The following is a 20505-nucleotide window of genomic DNA, read 5'->3' as shown; positions in this document are numbered from 1 at the left end:
GGGAGCTACTTCTCACAGAGGGTGGTGGATTTATGGAACCCGTTGCCACACAACGCGTTGGAGTCCGGATCATTGAATGGTTTCAAGAAAATCAATATAGTTCTAATAAAAAAAGGAAAGGGGAGAATGGGGAACAGTTGGAGAGGTGGATTTGAGACCAGGGAGAGATCAGAGGTCTGATTGTATGATGGAGTGGGCTCGAAGGACTGAATTTGCTGACTTCTGCTCCTAATTCCTATGTTTGTTCCTACAGTGCAGCAGGAGATTATTCAACCCATTAACTCTGCACTGACTCTCCAAAAGAGCATCTTACCCAGGCTCACACTGCCACACTCTGCCCACCCTATCCCCATAACCCCATGTGAGGCAGCAATGCTAACCACCATGTCATCTCCCTTGGGCGAACCATCTCTGAGAGTAGAGGCAAAGACCCACAACAAATTTGGGTCAAAGAAAAAAGAACAAAACAGCTCGGGAAACAGGCCCTTAACTCAGGTTTCTGCTTTACAGGAACCTGAGTTAAGGCCCTGCCAATGAAACATTTACACTATCCCAGTCACTTGTCAGCTGACTCTTTCCTTCTGATGAACTCAGAGTTCTGTCATCCCCAGAAATGTTGTTTGCAATTTTGCCAATTATAAACCGCATTCTTCACAAACTGTCTTCAATAAAAATCTCACCAGGCCAGTTGAATAATCCACAAGAATTAGTCAATGGTGTGAAAACGCCCAAAGTTGATAAGGGTGTAGATGGTGAGAAGAGTGAAAAGTGATCAAGTTTGGTGAGTTGATTTGCATAGAACATCACTGGTTCTGGCAGTTTGGGAATATTTTCAAAGCATTGTTTCCAAGTTCAATTTGGTATCAGCTTCTTTCCAAAATTACAAGTGAGTTCTGCATCAGAGATTTTTATGTTCTTTCTGTCCTAAGTCCAGGGACTTTGTTGGTCAAACTTACTTTCTGACCTCAGATGTGCCAAAACTTTATCACTTTACCAGAATCGTAACCCTTTTACTGACATAAAAATAGGACCAACAGCCAAAATCTTTCCAGCGATATACTTCTTGCCCCGAACTTCAACAACTTTCTCAGCCACTTCAGGAAGCGTAGTGGAGAACATGCCCCTGTCTACATCAGTGGGGACAAAGTAGAAATGGTTGAGATCTTCAAGTTTTTAGGTATCCAGATCATCAACAACCTGTCCTGATCCTCCCATGCCAACACTATACTTAAGAAAGCCCACCAATGGCCTCTACTTTCTCAGAAGAATAAGAACATGTCACCTACGAGCTCACCAACTTTTACAGGTGCACCATAGAAAGCATTCTTTCTGGTTGTGTCACAGCTTGGTATGGGCTCCTGCTCTGCCCAAGACAGCAAGAAACTACATAGCATCATGAATGAAGCCCAGTCCATCACACAAACCAGCCTCCCATCCATTGACTCTGTCTACACTTCCCGTTGCCTCAGCAAAGCAGCCAGCATAATTGAGGACCCCATGCATCCTGGACATTCTCTCTTCCACCTTCTTCCATCGGGAAAAAGATGCAAAAGTCTTAGGTCACACATCAACCGACTCAAGAACAGCTTCTTCTCTGCTGCTGTTAGACTTTTGAATGGACTTACCTCACACTATGTTGATCTTTCTCTACACCCTAGCTATAACTGTAACACTACGTTCTGCACTGTCTCCTTTCCTTCTCTATGAAAAGTATGCTTTATCTCTATAGTGCACAATAAACAACACTTTTCACTGTATGTTAATACATGTGACAATAATAAATCAAATCAAATCACTCCTCTCAAGGATTCTAACCTCTTTGTTTGTCTGTGATATCACTGACTTTTAATCCTGTGTCCAATGGGCCACTCTCATACAGGAATAAAAATAATTCCTGGTTGATTTCAGGAGCTTTTGGAGCAACCTCTCATGCTGATAGGAACATAGATTTTAGCAGTAGATTTGAGGACAAGTTGATCTTTGAGTCTGCTCCACCATTCAATAATGGTGATGTCATGGCTGTTCTGGTCATGATCTCAGCTTCACTTTCCTATCTGCCTCCCGTAACCCCTGACCCCCTCATCGATCATGATTGGTGGTCATTTTCCACAATTCCATGGACAATGGAATAGTTCCTACAGATTGGAGAGTAGCTAATGTAAGCCCTCTATTCAAAAAGGGAAGTAGAGAGAAAACAGGGAACTACAGACCAGTGAACCTAACGTCGCTACTGGGGAAGTTGCTAGAATCCATTCTCAAGGATTTCATAACTCAGCATTTGGAAGGCAGTGGGATAATCAGACACAGTCAGCATGGATTTACAAAAGGGAAATCATACTTGAAAATCTGTTGGAATTTTTTGAGGATGTAACTAGTAGAGTTGTCTGAGGAGAACCAGCGGATGTGATTTATTTAGACTTTCAGGCAAGGTCTCACGTAACAGATTACCATGTAAAGCTAAAGCACGTGGGATTGTGGGTAATGTCTTGAGATGAATAGAAAGCTGGTTAGCAGATAGGAAGCAAAGAGTTGGCATAAATGGGTCTTTTTCTGATTGGCAGTCAGTGACTAGTGAGGTTTCCACAAGAATCCATGCAAGGACCCCAACTGTTCACATTATATATTAATGACTTGGAAGAGGGAACTGAATGTATTATCTCCAAATCTGCAGATGATACAAAGTTGGGTGGGAGGGTGAGCTGTGAGGAGGATGCAGAGATGCTTCAGCGTGATTTGGACGGGCCGAGTGTGTGAGTATCTGCATGGCCGATGCAGTATAATGTGGATAAATGTGAGGTTATCCACTTTGGCAGTAATAATAGGAAGACAAATTATTGAATGGGGGTAAATTGAGAGAGTGGATACTCAACAAGACCTTGTGTCCATCTATATCATGATGTGGAGATGCCAGCATTGGACTGGGGTAGGCACAGTAAGAAGTTTCACTACACCAGGTTAAAGTCCAACAGGTTTATTTGGTATCATGAGCTTATGGAGCGTTGCCTCTTCACCTAAGGAAGGAACAGCACTCTGAAAGCTTGTGATACCAAATAAACTTTAACCTGGTGTTGTGAGACCTCTCACTGTGTCTATCTCTATCAGTCACTGAAAGTAAGTGTGCAGGTACAGCAGGCAATAAAGAAGGCAAATGGTATGCTGGCTTTCATAGCAAGAGGATGTAAGTACAGCAATAGGGATATTTTGCTGCTATTGTATAGGATGTTGGTGAGGCCACACCTGGAGTATTGTGTGGCATTTCAGTGTTTTTATCTGAGGAAGGATGTCCTTGCTATCGAGAGAGTACAGCGAAGGTTTACCAGGCTGATTCCTGGGATGGCAGGTCTGCCTTTTTGGCCAATACCAACCAGATCACAACAAAGTGAATAAAGATATTGGAATCACTTGTCTGCTTCTTTTACCAATTGCCTTTAATTTTTTTTTGGGTTAGCGACCCTCCCAGCAGTGAAAACCGTTTCTCTTTATTTATTTCATCAAAACCTGTAGGAGTCTAGAACACCTAATTAAATCTCCCCTTAACCTTCTCTGATGGCATCGTAACAGCCCCATCTTGTCCATCTAACCTCGCTCCTGCTGACTCTCCTCTGCATTCTGCTGCCAAGGCTTTGACATCCTTCCCAATGTGCGGTGCCCAGAATTGGGCACCTTCCAACGGGTGGGGAAGAGGGTAGCTGGTCTCTGGACAGTTTGTCTTATCAATAAATACCTTTTGTGTTTGGAGTGAGTGAGAGTGCATCATTCCACAGGGAGAGCTCAATGCAGGAAGCGTGAGGTCAGCTATACTGGAACCAACAAAGACAAGTTTCAATATGTTCTTAATGGTGAAGACTTGAAACTGTGATTGAACAAAGGGATTTGGCTTTTCAGATATACAAATCATTAATAACTGGTGGAAAGGCACATCCAAAAGGCTAATTGGCCTTTATCTCAAATAGAAAGAGGAGGAAGTGATGATAGAGCCTTGGCCGTAATCCTTTCTGGAGTAACTATGTTCAATTCTTAAAAATAATGGCCATAATTTTCCGCCCATTCACGTCGGCAGGATTCTCCAGTCCCGCCAGCAGCGCACCCTCTCCCGCAGGATTCCCACCAGTGTGGGATGATGCCAATGGGAATTCCCATTGATAGCAGTGGGAACAGAGAATCCCACTGCTGGCAAATAACCACCACCTCCCACTGGCAGGAAACACGCAGCTGAGAGGCCGGAATACCTCATCCATTGTCTCACTGCCTTTGGAGGGAGTGCAGTGTAGATTGGTCAGACTGATAGCAGCGGTGAAGAAGTTTAATGATGGGGGACAAGTTGTATAAACTGGCTTGTATTCACCTCACTTGAATAATGGGTGGAGGACAAAATGATGGAGGGATTCATTCAGGAGGAAATGAAGAAACGATCACTGGCTCAAAATGAAAACCAAGTCTTTCAGGAGTCAACTCAACATTCTGACAGACAAAGAGAAGCGAAAAAGTCAAATTCTCTCCCAAAAATTGTTCTAGTTGCTGGAGGTCAATGGGAGCGGTGAAGACAGAGGAAGTTTATTGGCTAAAGATGATTTAAGGCTTATGGATTAAAGGTGGGAGTTGGGATGAAGTTAGATGGAGGAAATAAGGTTGATGAAGATGAGATGAGGTACATACAGATCAACCACAGCCTAATTACATGGTGGAACAGGCTCAGGAGCTTTCTGTGCCCATGTGTGAACCAGGAGGGGTTGAATGGGAATGTGACCCTCACAGCAGAAGGTGCTAGAATGGTGAAGATGTTCATGACCTCACTGTAACATGGGATAAACTTAGGAAGACCATTGGTCATCCCAAGAAAGTGCAGCAAAGAGTGTTTGTCCATGGGAATGGCCATCTGTCACATCCCCTTGTCTGGATCAAGCTTCACGCCAGTGCCCTGAGTAAATGACCCTCGAAAGGAGCCTGGCTGATCCTGAATCCGCATTTCACAGGGTTAACACTGAATTGGATTCTGTCCAGGAGAGACAAAGACGTGTCTGATGTTCTTGCAAAGAGCGATCCCAAACCAGGATGCCGTTGACAATGATCTCACAGGGTTGTCCTGGATATAGTGACTCCAGTCATTACTGGAAAACTTCACTGCCAGGGGAAATCTCATTGGGCAAATGAGAAAATGAGCTCAGCCTATCAGAGACATGAATGTGGTTATTGTTGAGGATTCCTCATCTAATAGGATCTGCCCGAACCCACATTTCACATGGCGAATGCAGAACACCTCGGCATGTCTGCTATCGCCTGCCCCACTGTCCTCACAGGGTGATGTTCTCTGAGCAGTGCTTGGTTCAACTGTGCTGTGTCAACACAGATCCTGACGGTGCTGTCATTATTTACTACGGTACCACTGCTGAAACCCATTCTGGGGCCTTGTCCATGGGAGTTCTGGCACCCAGTGTCATCATCCGATATAGCTCATTAGCACTCTCCAGGGGCCAGCAGCCTATTGCAGCAGCACCCCACCCCCGATCCACCCGGACTGATCAACCCCATGAACACCCCCACCACCCAGCCCAATTCCCCCTCGTGTCAGTCCCAATCACCAACTCGACCCCCGCAATCGCCAGCCAAACCCACCCCTCCCCCAATCACTGGCCCTGATCATACCCCTCCTGCCACCCACTGATCCCTAATGCGGAACGTCAGAGGTTCTCCGTGCCCTACGTCCGTCCCCCCACCAACCGGCCAGCCCAGCTCTAGTCCTTCCCCTCTGGCCTCACCTCTTGACACTGCCCAGTGCCCAGTGGGCAGTGCCAGGGTGCCCGGTGGGCAGTGAAAGGTTGCCAGCATTGTCCAAGACATCCCCAGGAGGTCTCAATGGCCTCTGGTTCCGCCTGCGAGGCCATCATGAGTGGTCTACCTTGCTGGGGACTAGCTGTGATTCTCAGCAGAGAGATAACGTCCCGGGTTCCGTAAATCACACTGCACGGATTTAAATTTAATTTCAATAATTTATTCAGCCTCTTGCCGGATATGGGTTCGAGGAGGACGGTGCAGGATATCCGGTGCCAGTAAGATTGCGGGAGGTGGGAAATCGGGCGTGAACCTGATTTGTCGGCTCTCTCGTGCCCTTACCCTGCACACAGTCGGCAGTGCACGAGGGTAAGATTGCCGCCAAGAGGTCAGGGTGTTACACACTGAACCACAACTCTTTGGAAGTTAAATCTCAAAGTTATTGCCTCCGTAATTAATAATTCTTCATCGCAGGATTAGCTTTGTATTATTTTCCAAACAATAGTTTCCTGAGCAAGTTATTGCACTTGACCTGTTGAAAGAAATAGGGCTGTGGTCATGTTATCGGAGCCAATTTCTTTCAAAATTTCCTTCCTTTATGTTTTTTGAGATATTTGTGTACTTTCCTGCATTTCACCAGCCCCACCAATCTTTATGACTGGGCCAAGTTTTCTAGCCGACAGTGAGGTTTCACCACCAGAACCCAGGCTGGGTGTTGTCCTGCTCCAGCAATGAGCTGCCTGGAGCTACCATCCAATCAAAAACAGTCACCCACAGCCAGAGCTGGATCCGAGTGTTGGCAGCTCAATAGCGCCACCACTCACTGTGGTCATTATTGAATCTGCAACAGCCGGGGAGAGGAAGCCTCAGTGCTGGGACACCCTGGAAGATCAGTAGGTTTTGTCAAGGAAAATGAAAACTAACAGTGAGGCCCTGGTGATTGGCATGAGGGCCGTCATGAAACATTATTTGTGCCATGGCCTCAATGAGTATCTCGATGAAGCCTCCATTAACTGAGATTCCCCCAACAGTTTCCCCGTATGGTGGAAGGGCCCTCCCAACATGCAACATGCCCAGGTTGGCGATATGGCATTGTAAAGATGTAGGCCACCCCTCCCAAAATCTCTCCCAACCCTCCTGCTGCCCAGGGACAGGGACATCTGAGGTGTGGGTCTCTAGACAGTCAGTAATGGCCGAACACAGAGGATTCAATGGTGATGCCATTTACAGGCCAGTGTTACAGGGGAGGGAGAAGACAGTGTGAGGGAAGGGGGGAGGGATGTGAGGGTGTGGGGAAAGTGGGAGGGTGAGGAGCAGGGGAAAGTGTGGGGGAGGTGAAGCATCCATCCTTGGGAACGTGGTATCTCAGCAATCGAGTGCAGGGGAGATGAAGTGGTCACGCCTGTGATGGGGTTGGCGCGGTGAGGGGGGGGAGTGGCGAGGGGGGAATGGTGAGAGGCTGGATGGAAAGAGCACCTGGGTGAGGTGGTTAGGGTGCAATGAGGAGCTTTGCCCAGGACACAGTCAATGCTGGGGAACACTGTCTCTGGGTGAAGCTGCGGCAAATCCTGAGGGAAACACAAATGAAAGAATGAAGAACCTGAACAAGGTTCTGTGCGACCACGGTGAGAGGATTGGGTTTTAGTTCCCACGTTAGAGAAAGATTAATAAATATTGGGAGTGAATGGGTTTTGCATCACTCGATCCTGTCTTGCCGGTGAGAACGATTTTGAGCCCAGAAAGGACCAAAGACTATTTACATCAAAGGAATGGAAATGGAAACACCTCCTGCTCCCACACAGCTGCCCCCACCCTCCTCCCCTCGCAGTACCGGGGTCCAGGTACCATGGCCATAGCATGGAGGGGGATTGGAGGAGGCCTTTGAAGCCCCTGGGTGGTCAGGAGTGTGGTCAGGCAGTGCCCATCGGGCAGTGGTACCCTGGCAGAATCCATTTAGGTCCCATAAGTGTGCAATTGGTGCCATGCAAGTCGGAGAAGAATGCGGGAAGGGGTCCATGGAAGGTGTTGTGGAGTGTGGGGTGGGGGTGCAGGGGACTCACCAGGAGGTTCCTAATGTCCCGATGCCACTGAGCCATGTTGGTGTGTGGGGGGTGGGGGTGTGTGGGGGTGCGGGGGGGGGCGGTGGTAACAATGCCACGATGAGGGGGATTCTGATTTCAGCGGGGAATGGATTGTGGAAGGAGGTCTCCCTGTGCGTTAGTAAGTGGGGGCAATGACACCCGGGCATTCTGTCGCCAGCTTTCCCAATGTGCTTTAGCACCCCCTCCCTCCCCACTCTCCCGACCCCCTCCCCCTCACTCCCCACACCCCCTCGCTCCCCACATCCCATCCCCCCAACTCCCTACATCCTCCCTCCCCAGTCCCCACACCCCCTCCCCCTCATTCCCCACACCCCCTCCCCCACACCCCCTCCCCCTCACCCCCCACACCCCCTCCCCCTCATTCCCCACACCCCCTCCCCCTCACTCCCCACACCCCCTCCCCCTCACTCCCCACACCCCAGCGGTGATTAGTTCCAGGCTGTCTGAAACACCGAGTGCTGGAAGGTTGCCATGCCGATCTCATCCAAAACACCGGAGTGGAGGATTCCCGCTTTCAGGGACTTGAAAAGATTCTGCCCATCACGTAGGATTAAATCTATCAAGTAATGTGAAGGTTATTAAGCTTTAAGAAAGCACTGTGAGTCACACTGAGAGCACAGTTTACAGTTCTGGCTACCACACAATATAAGCAGGGGTGGGGTGGGGGAGAGACAGTGGCGCAGTGGTATTGTCACTGGGTCAGTAATCCAGGGACCCAGAGTGATACAAAGAACAAAGAACAACACAGCACGGGAAACAGGCCCTTCGGCCCAACGAGCCCGCGCCGCCGTCCCCCTGTCTCAGTGACCTATTCATGATTTTAGTCTACACCTAACGTGCGAGGATCAGGGAGGTCCAATTTAGGGACAATTTAGTACCCAATCAATCAGCCTAAAAGCACATCTTTGATGTTCTGGGGACCTGGGTTCAAATCCCACCACAGCAGTTGGTGAAATTTGAATTCAATAAAAATGAACATTGTCAATTGTGACAAAAACCCAGTGGATTCATTAATGCCCCTTAGAGACGGAAATCCCAGTCTGGCCTACGAGTGACTCCAGAGCCTCACAAAGCTGATTCCTAAAAATTACCCTCTGCCATTGCCTCGTAGGGATTGGAGGTGAATGGGGCTCAGCTAGTCCACATCCCATCAAAAAATAAAAGATATATTTATATTGGGATAATCTGTCATTGGCTGATACCTGGCTTCCTGTCTGCTAGCTTCTCACTCAGGTTATTGGATGCGGTGATGGAGTTGGGAAGGGAGAGGTCCGGTAACATTGCGGCTGCTGAAATGGGGACAGTGGCTGAGGCTGGCCAGGGTTCAGGCTGGTGGCCAAGGAGCTGAGATCACTCCTGGACACATCGAGGATTTGCGAGGCCTGTGGGAGGCCCAGCTTGGTGAGGAGGCTGGCCGGTTGGTTTGAGCTGAGCACCAGGCTCCACAGCTGGCTCAGGCCACACAGCACTGGCTGGCCTGAGATCCAGGCCACCCTCCTGGGCCCCACTGCTGCTCGGACCTCCAACCACACCGCCCTCACCGCCTGCTGCCATCACAACTGGGTACAGAGCAGGTGAACGGATCACCAATCAGCAAAGGAGAGTTTACCAGGTGTCAGACTGACACTCCGGCAACATCACACCCTGGTACTTAAGCCCGACATAAACTCATAGCCACATCTATGTATCAACACCATCTAAATCCCCTGTGTGACACTGCCTGATCGTGGCTCTGTATCAGCCATCTGCTGCTGAAACACCCATTCGTGGTTCTGTAACCTCCGGACTGAACTATTCCAATCCTCTCCCTGTCCAACGACTGACATTGTACCCTCCTTAAACATGAGGTTACCCGAGTCTCTGCAGTCCTTCTCCATTCACCCATCATCTCTATGCTCACTCAGACCAACTCACACATAACCTCGATTTTAAATCCCCACCCCACCTCTGTAACTTCCTTCAGTCAATAACCATCCAAGATCTCTGCAAATTTAGTTTTATTCTGGCCTTTAATTCTGGCCTCTTGCCCATCCCCCAGTTGCCCACTCTCAGTAGCCAGGATTTCACCTCCTCAGCTCTGGAGTTCTCGCAACTAAATATCTGCCTCTACTCCTTCCTGCTTTAAGACACTCCTTAAGGCCAATCTCTTTAAAGGAGATTTAAAGGAGATGTGCGAAGCAAGTTTTTTACACAGAGGGTGTTGGGTGCTGGGGGAGGCAGTGGAAGCAGATATGATAGTGAGTTTTAAAGGGCATTTGGATAAATACATTTCAGTAGGATGGGAATAGAGGGATATGGTCCCTGGAAGGGGAAAGGGTTTTAGTTCAGATGGGCAGCATGCTCTGTTCAGGCTTAGAGGACTGAAGGCCCTGTTCCTGTGGAGTGGTTAGCAATGCTGCCTTACAGCACCAGGGACCCGGCTTCGATTCCTGGCTTGGGTCACTGGAGTCTACACGTTCTCTCCATGTTGCGTGCGTTTCCTCTGGGTGCTCCGGTTTCCTCCCAGAGTCCAAAAGACATGCTAGTTATGTGCATTGGCCATGCTAAATTCTCCTGCAGTGTACCCGAACGGACACCAGAGTGTGGTGACTAGGGGATTTTCACAACAACTTCATCACAGTGTTAATGTAAGCCTACTTGTGACACTAATAAATAAACTGTAATTTTCTTTGCTCTTTGACCAAGTTACCTGCACTGACATCTACCTATGAGGCTGTGTGGAATTCTGTGCAATCACTTTGAGGTTAAAGGTACTACACCTTGGTGTGGATTGGAGTTAGTGCAGTCTCTTGTTCCAGTTTCAGTGGAGGGAGTGTCCTATTTTCTAACTGTGGCAGCCTGGTTATTGGGGCTGGCTGAGCTTTGTGGGGATGTCATGGGGAAGGTTTGTATCTGCTGTGAGGAGCTGGAAACACAACAAATCAGGACACCTGCTCCCACAGAACTTTATTCAATTTTCAGAAATACAGAAAGAGGAAAATTACTCAGAGTTGGGTTTACTGGGCTTGTTATTGCCTCCTGTTACATAACTTTCACTTTGGTCTTTTCTCTGCTTTTCCCAGAAGCGGATTACTTGACACTGATGTCCTCTGTGTATTTCGACACAACTTGTCCATTAACTGTTTCTTCCACAACAGTCCTCACTGTCTTCGTGACGACAGGTTCTGTAAGGGGACAAATGAATCATCAGTGGCTGGTGATTGAACGATGAACAATTTGTTGGAGACTAACGGATACATTCATTAATCAGCAATTAGTAAAATCAAATAAATGATGCAGTTCTGACCACATCTTGGTTGCCAACTCTGATGGGACACAACCCTGGAGGTTTCATCACATGACCTCCTGTCCCCAACCTCCCCTCATTGGTCAGACATCACACCCATCTTCAGAGCTCCACCTCCACTCACTGGTCATTGGTCATTCAATGAGATATTCTCATTGGCCATCAGATACCTCCATCATGCTGTGCCTTGCCCCTTTCTCTCCCTCTCAGGTTTCTCTACATCTCAATCCCTATGTTGTATTCACTGCTTTATGTTGTATTTTAGGCAGCTTAATACAAGGGGAAACTATACTGTGCATGTCTTGGGCAAGGCGGTGATGTTACTTTCCAATCCATTCTGCCTCATGATTCCTGGCTCCATACTTTGATTTCCCCCCATCCTTGAACAGTTCACAGCCACTAGCTGCCCACTCATACTCACAATGGCCATCGCTCAGATGCGAGTAGAGACAGCGTTATTTGGCTAATCAAACATGAGGTCACTGTGAGAGAACTTGAATTCTTTCCTGAATGCACAGACCTCACTGGATACCAACTAAGAGATGGCATCCCACCAAATGTTTGGTCCTCCACTCTTTGAGGAAGTGAAGTGGATTTTGGCAGCCTAATTGTCCCTCCACTGGGATTAGACTGACCCACTATGTGTGAATCAGTACTTCAGCAGGCAGTGAAGTTATGGAATAAGGAACTGGTTCTCTCTGTCTCTGTCATTCTGTTAAAAACAGAAAATAGGAAGAGGAATTTGTCCTGCAACTTCTTGAGCCTACTCCACTGCTCATCTGATCTTTGTCCTCAACTCCACTTCAGTAGCCAATGCAGATATTTGTCGTGTCCTCCAGAGTTTGATGGTCCATCAGCCACAGCTTCCTATGCTAGAGAATGCAAAGGTTCACAAGCCTATGAGTAAAAAATGTCTACTCATCTCTTTCTAAAAGGGTGAACTCTTATCCTGAGAACAGGATCTATTATGCGAGATGCTTCAGTCCAGGAAACAACCTCTCAACATCTGACACTCACTGCTTTATCTACAAGCTCTGAATCTACATTGTGTTCAAGCTGATTGTGCAGTCACTTTGAGGACAGGTTGTGTCTAACTCACCATGCTTCTCCTCTTTGACCACAATCGTCTTGCTCATATCTTTTGTAGCTTGTGATGTTCTTATTTGGCTGGTAAAATAAAGAATAAACAGTAAGTATCCACAAACCTCTCCAGCAGGAACATATCATAAGGACTGGTGTGAGTGTGAAGGAATCTGCTTTAGTCTAGCATTTTCCATGACCTTGTGAATGCCCCAAAGCGTTTTATAGCTGGTATTTCATTAAGATCCTTGTTGGGGGGGTGATTTTGTGACTCGGTTATTATTCCAGGTAACAAGAGTTCAAAATACACCCATTTGTAAACTGCAATTGATTTTCTTAAAGCTCTGACTCCATTTGACTTCTATTATGAGCTGGAGATTCAGAGGTGGGGGGTGTGGGGTGGGGGGTGCGGGGGGCTCTCAGGGAGGACACAAACCCCCCATTGAGACACCAAATATTCAATCATTTCAATGAAGTAACTTAAATGACACAGCAGAGTGTTAAAAACTCTGAATTATTGGAACATTTTGACTGTTACAGAACTTCTGTGCAGAGAATTGAAAGATCCCGAACGCAGACAGCTGGATCATCAAAGGTGGGCATTTGAACATCTCCACGGCAGGATAGGGAGACAGTTACTTTATTAATATTGAACATATTCAAGAGGCAGCTGGATATAGCACTTGGGGCAAAAGGGATCAAAGGTTATGGGGAGAAAGCAGGATTAGCGATTGAGTTGGACAATCAGCCCTGATTGTTATGAATGGGGGAGCAGACTCGAAGGGCCAAATGGCCTCCTGCTCCTATCTTCTACGTTAACAACTTTGTGTTATACCAAAGTAGGAAGAATTGATCCTGGCACTGGTTCTGAAATCAAAGTGTTCCAGATTTCACATTAACATCCCTTACTAAGAGCAAAGAATTCATTAAAATCACTCCAAGTACAGACAGGAAGAATTCAGAAGGCAATATCATGTCTGACATGTTTAGTTAGTTAGGGGGATGAAGTTGGAAGGAGCTGGGTTTATTCAGGTTGCTCTCTTACCCAGATCCATTCAGCAGGGCACGGTATGTGGCAATCTCCATTTCCAGCTTCGTTTTAACATCCAGTAGCTCGGCGTAGCTCTTGACGTTTTGTTCTAGTTTCAGGCGGAGATCCAGCAACTCTCCCTCCAGTCGGTTGATGTCCATCTGGAGCATGTTCCGTTTATCGCTGTAACGACCTTCAACTTCCGCGAGACTGCCCTCCAGAGATGCAATCTGCAGACAAACAGAGATTAGTCAGAGGCTGAATCCCCAGAAGCTGTTGGCAATGGGGTTATTACTCTCCTGTGCGGTACTCACCATGCTGAGCAGACTCTGTAGTTCCATTTCCAGTCCCTGGACAGTGTGTCTCACTTGGGTGAGCTGTGATTTTTCAGCTTGAATGGCATCAGTGTTAACGGCAAATTCTTGCTGTACGATCAGACACTGAAACAAGCAATTAGAACAAGTCTTTCATCAATCATTGGCTCCATTTTAAACAAAACCACTCTGTACTATTACACTGCTGTTGGGACATCAAGGGTCAACACTAAATTAATTCTATTTCTGAGATAAAAGATTGTGCCAATTTAGTTTGGACCATTTTGAAACCAGGCCCCCAAAATCCTATGTTATCGCAAGCTGCATATAGGACAGCAATCTGTTCAATGGTTCCAGTCTCATGCTGAAGGTAATTTCGTGTGGGTTACACTTCGATGGAGATAGGGAATTGGAGGATTTCAGAGGTTAACTTTCAAACAGCCGAGAGAATTGGTTTGTAGACAGGGATGAGAGAATAGGGATAAATGGATCTGTTCTAAGTGGCAGACAGTGCGCTCCTGCAGCAAGCAATGCTGGGACCCCAGCTATTCACAATATATATCAGTGATTTGGATGAGGGAACCAAATATAATATTTCCAAGCTCGCTGACATTACAAAACTTGGTGGGAAGGTGAGTGATGAGGAGGATGTTAGGAGGCTTCAAGGTGATTGAGGCAAGTTAAGTGAGTGGGCAAATACACAGCTGATGCAGTATAACATGGATAAATGTGACATTATCCCCTTTGGTTGGAGAAACAGAATGGCAGAGAATTAATTAAATGGTGATAGATTGGGAAATGTTGTTATACAAAGGGACCCGAGTGTCCTAGTACACCAGTCACTGAAAGCAAGCATGTAGATAAAGCAAACAGTTAAGAAGGTATGTTGGCCTTCATTGCAGAAGGATTGGAGTACAGGAGCAAGGATGTCTTACTGCAGCTGTACAGCCTTAGTGAGACCACACCGGGAGTATTGTGCGCAGTTTTGGTCTCCTTATCTAAGGAAGGATATTATTGCCGTAGAGGGAGAGCAGAACGGTTCACCAGACTGATTCTGAGTTGGTAGAATTGTTGTTTGAGGAGAGGTTGGGTTGACTGGGCCTGTACTCACTGGAATTTCAAAGAATGAGAGGGGATCTAATTGAAATGTACAAGATTCTGACGGGGCTGAACAGACTGGATGCAGGGATGATGTTTCCTCTGGCTGGGGTACCCTGGAGGGGTCACAGTCTCGGGAGACATGGGAAAGTATTCAGAATTGAGATGAGGAGAAATTTCTTCACTCAGAGGGTGGTGAAGCTGTGGAGATAAAATCACTGAATATATTTAAGAAGGAAATAGATTTCTAGACTCTAAAGGTGTCAAGGAGTAAGGGGAGAGTGTTGGAGAATGGCTTTAAGATAGAGGATCAGCTATTTTCATTCGGGAAAGCTCTGGATAAGGTATGATGCCTTCACACCCATGAGTGGTAAGTGGTCCAATTGGCCAATTAATGGATCACTCTCTACAAATTGACTGGAATTTTCCAATCGGAATCTGCAATCCCCTGACTTTGAGGTCAGAATGTGATCAAGCAAAGGAGCCTGCCTCAAAGGGCAGGAACCACCACTCCCCGCAGTGACCCTCTGCCCCCATGCTCCTGATGTTGGGGCACCGCTGTGGCTACTGAGCACCCAGTGAAAGGACCTTCGCCGGGGTGCCTGGCAGCTGTGATTTTTTAATGTTGGCATTTTGTAAACATTGTTCAGAAGGTGCCTTCACCGTACAGTTGCCCTTTCACTCTCGGCCTTGCAAGGGTCTGAGACCGGGGCGACTGATCTGTCAATGCTGGAGAGCTTCTATTGGTTCTCCAGTCTCAGGGAGAACCCTGTTAACCTTAATTGGACGGTGGGTGAACACGAGGGTCCCCCGTGGCATTGCTGGAATTTATAGGCAGAGGTGATGGCAAATTGGTAATGTCTTTGGACGTGTAATCTCAAGAGCCAAGCTAAGCTCTTTGGGCAAGTGTTCAAGTCTCACCATGGCAGCTGGTGCAACTTAATATTAATTAATAATTTTGGGAGCTCTCTTGTGCTGAAGGGCCCAGCCTCTGCAGGGGCCATTTCTTTGGACTCTGGAAACTGTTATATCCAAGGCCTTTCTTGCCATTGGTGTTCTGTCACAAATCACTCATTGGAGCTCTGTCAGTGCTGATGTGGTGGTAGGAGTCAGAAACATACCCAATGTTCAGGACCAGATCCCAGAGCAACCATTCAATCTCTGAGTTTCTGCTCAAACAGGGCTACTCAGCTTCTGGTATTTAAATGTTAAATTTCTGAACTGCATCCAGGGTTGCTTTTAGCTTTAGCTGTTTCTTTCCAGGTTTGTGGAAGAAGTTACGCTGGACTGTCATTGTCCACCCCCTTGCTCCCCGGACTGTTGTTGATGTGTCCCACCATCCTCCCGCCCCCGTGCTTTACAGCCCATGAAATATTTTCAAAGTGCTGTGACTGTTTGTAATGTAGGAAACAGGGTGGCCAATTTGTGCACAGCAGGATCCCAGAGCAGCAATGAGCTAAAAAGTAGTTAATTTGCTTAGTTGGAAGGATAGTTGTTGACCAGGACACCAGAGAGGCCTGAGATCCTTTCACATCCTCCTGACTTCAGTTCAAAGTCTTATCTAAAAAACATCCTCTCCCGCAGTGTAGCATTCCCTCAGTACTGCACTGGGAGTGTTTGCCTGGGTTTAAATCTCTGCAGTGAGATTTGAAGTCTCAGCTATCTGAGAAAATGGTAGTTGTTGCTGCCTTGTAATGAAGGATGTGATGGTTGAGTGATCACAATGGAATAATGGCACACATTCCCAATTACCTGCTGCGCATACCATTCTTCAGCTTCTGCCTTGTTCTTTCTCACTATTTCCTCATACTGCTGCCGCATCTCATTCAATGCCTTGGACAAGTCTGGGCCCTTTTCAGCTGTGACATCGACAGTAACATTACCTGATATCTGACCACGCAGTCCCCGAAGCTCCTACACAGGAAACATTCAGTTAATCCATATTCCCAATCTGAAAGGAACTTTATAGCATTCATTTACCAAAATGGATGTTACTGACCTCCTCATGGTTTTTCCTGATGTAGATCAGTTCCTCCTTTAGACCCTCAATCTGCATCTCCAGCTGACTCTTATCCAATGTCATTTCATCCAACATTGCACGCAGCCCATTGATGTCTCCCTCCACAGCCATTCGAATCCCCAATTCAGCCTCAAACCTAGAGACACAAAAGGGAAAAATCTCTCTTATTAGTTCTTGCCTGATGCTGAGGTTAAGAGGCACTCTGTGCATTTTATAGTGACTTTTCTGATCTAAATGATTTTCCCCAAGTGGTCTGAGGGTTGCAGTGGGGATGGGGAAGGGTGGGGATGAGGGGATATTCCAGAGTTCTCCTTTCCCATAGGTACTCCTGCCTCTCCCGAGAGATTACAGATCCGTGTCTGGTCAGGATACTCCAGGCATCGGGAATACAGAGAAGTTAGTCTTTCCCAGTCATGCTACAAAGCTGAATAGACTAACATGTGCGGTGGCAGAGATGGCACAGTGGTTAACACTGCTGCCTCATAGCACTAGGGACCTGGGTTCAATTCCCAGCTTGGGTCACTGTCTGTGTGGAGTCTGCACATTCTCCCCGTGTCTGCGTGGGTTTCCTCTGGGTGCTCTGGTTTCCTCCCACACACTGAAAGACAAGCTGGTTAGAGTGCATTGGCCATGCTCAATTCTCCTTCAGTGTACCCGAACAGGCACTGGGGTGTGGCAGCTAGGAGATTTTCACAGTAACTTTATTGCAGTGTTAATGTAAGCATACTTGTGACACTAATTAAAAAAACTAGTTCCTCCACAATGTGACCATTAACGCACAAGCCTAGGTTTCTGCTGCTTAATCACATGTCAGCAGAGTGGATTCTGCGTGAGAATACCAACAATTCCCTCCTGCTTTCCATTACCGCAGCAACAGGTAGGGAGGAGGTGAGAGGATGCTGAAAATGGACGATGCAGAAAGTAAACCAGTGGGAAAGGAGAATCAGAAATTAAAGTTCACTCACACAGGTATAGTTACTCACTTTGATTTAAAATCTTCAGCAGCAAGTTTGGAGTTATCGATTTGCAGCATTAGCCTGGAGTTATCAAGGATGGAATCATTAATCTGTGAAAATGGGAGATTAATAATAATAGTTTCTGAGGATAAATGAAAAGAAGGCAGCAAACAGCAACATCATTGACAGCTGCATTGACCCGAACAGGCACTGGACTGTGGTGATGGGGGATTTCACAGTAACTACATTGCAGCGTTAATGTAAGCCAACTTATGACGAATAAATAAACTTTAACTGTAAACTTTTACTTTGCCACTGCTTTCAGTTAGGGTTAGAGCCAGTTTTGTAACACTGCAGACTCCACATTCCATTCCACACTCCTGCACTGATCAGCCCCACCACCCCCCGGCACCCACCCAGCACCACCTCTCCCCACATAGCTCCTCTCCCCTACCCAGACCCACCTCCCGCCACCCAGACCCTCCTCTCCCCTACCCAGCCCCTCCTCTCACCACCCAGACCCTCCTCCCCTACCCAGCCCACCCACCCCCACCCAGTTTCTCCCTCCCATACGTCACTGACCTTCCTCTCTCCCCCACCCAGTTTCTCCTTCCCCCACACCCAGGCCAGCCTCCCCTGTTCCCCCACACACCCCAGCCAGTCTCCCCTCTCCCCCACAGCCCTGGTCAGCTGTTGTTGTCTCTCTGCCCCTCTATACTGAGCTTCCCCATCAGTCTGCAGCTCCTCCTCCTGCAATGGCAGTGTTCAGTCTAGAACATTCTCCCCAGTTCACAATTCCTCACGGCTCCCACACAGTGAGTGCTTTGTGTCGCCGTTCTGTTCTCTATTCCTCTCTCAGTCCCCACTGTGCCCGGTCGTTGTGAACTGCTGGACCCAGTTCCAGGGTAACTTTCCAGCATTGACTCAATTCCCATCTACACTCCGAATTCTGGTCTCTGGAGACAGCTCAATTTTAACCTCTCGATTTGACTAACCCTTCAGTTATTTAAGCTTCAACTCTGCAACTCCTTCTCTGCCTCACTTTCCTCATTCAGAACACTCTGTAACCAAACCTTAGAGTCATCGAGTTTTACCTTCTCCCTTCGCCCCATCATACGTCTGCCAACCATCAAGTGCCTATCTACTTCAATCCCATTTTTCAGTACGTGGTCTGTAGTGTGTCTGCTGTGCTGTTTCTAGTGCTCATCTTAAAAGTTGTGAGGGTCTCTGCCTCTGCCACTCGTTCAGGCAGCGAGTTCCAGATTCCCACCATCCTCTGGGTGAAAATGTTTCTCCTTAAACCCCCTCTAAATCTCTGCCCCTTACTTTAAATCTGTGCCCCCCCCGGTTATCAACCCCTCTACTAAGGGGAGAAAATCTTTCCTATCTACCCTACCTATATCCTTTATTAGCTGAGGCATGGGGCGGGATTTTCCTGCCTCGTTGGTCCCGAAACAGTAAAATCCTGCCTGAGGTGAAAGGACCTTTGCGTAGTCTGCCCCTCACCCACTCCGATTCCCGTGCCCCACAGGGCGGGAACATTCCAGCCATAGAGTTTAAAGGTAGGCAGGTTTGGCTGAAACTATATAAAATGTTGGCTAGGTCACAGCTGGAGTATCGTGTGCAGTTCTGGAATCTACATTATAGGAGGGATTTGATAGCCTTGGAAAGGGCGCAGAGGAGATTTACCAGGATGTCACCTGGGCTGGAGAGTTTCAGTTATGAACAGAGGCTGGATAGGGTGGGGCTGTTTTCCTTGGAGTGGGGGGTGGGGAGGGGAACATGATTGAGATGTATAAGATTATGTGGGGAACAGATAAAACATGGGGTGGAACAATGGCACTGCTGGTTAGCACTGCTGCTTCACAGTGCTAGGGACCTGGGTTCAATTCCCGGCTTGGGTCACTGTCTGTGTGGAGTCTGTACGTTCTCCCCGTGTCTGTGTGGGTTTCCTCCGGGTGCTCCGGTTTCCTCCCATAGTCAGAAAGACGCGCTGGTTAGGGTGCATTGACCCGAGCAGGTGCCGGAGTGTGGCAACTTGGGGAATTTCACAGTAACTCCATTGCAGTGTTAATGTAAGCCTTGTGACTATTAGCTGTAAGAGAGTAAACTGGTGAATCTCCTCTGCGCCTCTCCAGTGCACTCACATCACCAGCCCTGCACACAGTACTCATATCTCCTTATGTATCTTGACTGACTTTGTTTTATAAAGCTCATGTGAAGGACCTCAGGCAGTTCAATTTAGTTAAAGGTGCTATCTGGCCAGAAGTTGTTGTAGTAGCTAGTACAAGTCAAGCTTCAGTTCCTAGCTTCTTACCTGCTGGCGGAGATTGCTGATAGTTGCCCAGTAAGCACTCCAGTCCTTGGCAACAGGAGTTGCATTCTCATAGAATTGGCGGATTTCCAGCTCCATCTTACTGTTGGAATTTTCTAAGTCGCGCACCCTTTCCAGATAACTGGCCAGGCGATCATTCAGGTTCTGCATAGTGGCTTTCTCATTGAGGGTGCCCCCTAAAGAGGCTGAGGCAGAGCTCGCCCCAAAGGCACTGCTCCCCAAGCTGGAGCTGTAACCCACTGAGGCAATGCGGGAGCCTCCATAGCCCACACCATGCACACTCATAGAGCGAGGAGGAATCCCACTGCTCCGAACCTGTCTAACGGAGCCTGAGGACTTCATACTGTAGCTCAAAGCCATGCTTCTACCAACTGACTGCTACCAGCTCAACACTGCGAGACTCAGCCTGTCTCACCTTATATCCCTCTTCCCAAATTGTCATTGCTCCTCCTCCTGCTCACACATAGGCTGGCAGGAGATCCAGCCCTCCCAGCATTGCTGCTCTCAGCGAAAAC

The 20505-nt window shown here is 47.6% G+C and overlaps 1 protein-coding gene across 1 annotated transcript; it reads right to left on the bottom strand.

Annotated features, from left to right (window-relative positions):
* Positions 1–10800: 10800 nt before the first annotated feature.
* On the bottom strand, positions 10801–20385 carry LOC145359021 (keratin, type I cytoskeletal 42-like). The gene is made up of 8 exons (XM_080213375.1): positions 19973–20385; positions 17683–17765; positions 16679–16835; positions 16432–16593; positions 13582–13707; positions 13283–13497; positions 12257–12324; positions 10801–11035 (listed from the first exon to the last, which is right to left on the bottom strand). Exons 1-8 carry the CDS (start codon positions 20348–20350, stop codon positions 10941–10943), a joined length of 1284 nt encoding a protein of 427 aa, XP_080069501.1. The 5' UTR covers positions 20351–20385; the 3' UTR covers positions 10801–10940.
* Positions 20386–20505: the final 120 nt, after the last annotated feature.

Source organism: Carcharhinus amblyrhynchos, chromosome 27 (genome assembly GCF_965287045.1).
Source record: "Carcharhinus amblyrhynchos chromosome 27, sCarAmb.v2.hapA, whole genome shotgun sequence".
In the NCBI taxonomy this organism is placed as follows: domain Eukaryota; kingdom Metazoa; phylum Chordata; class Chondrichthyes; order Carcharhiniformes; family Carcharhinidae; genus Carcharhinus; species Carcharhinus amblyrhynchos.
The sequence above is the reverse complement of the archived record's forward strand: the minus strand, read 5'-3'. Positions and strand labels throughout refer to the sequence as shown.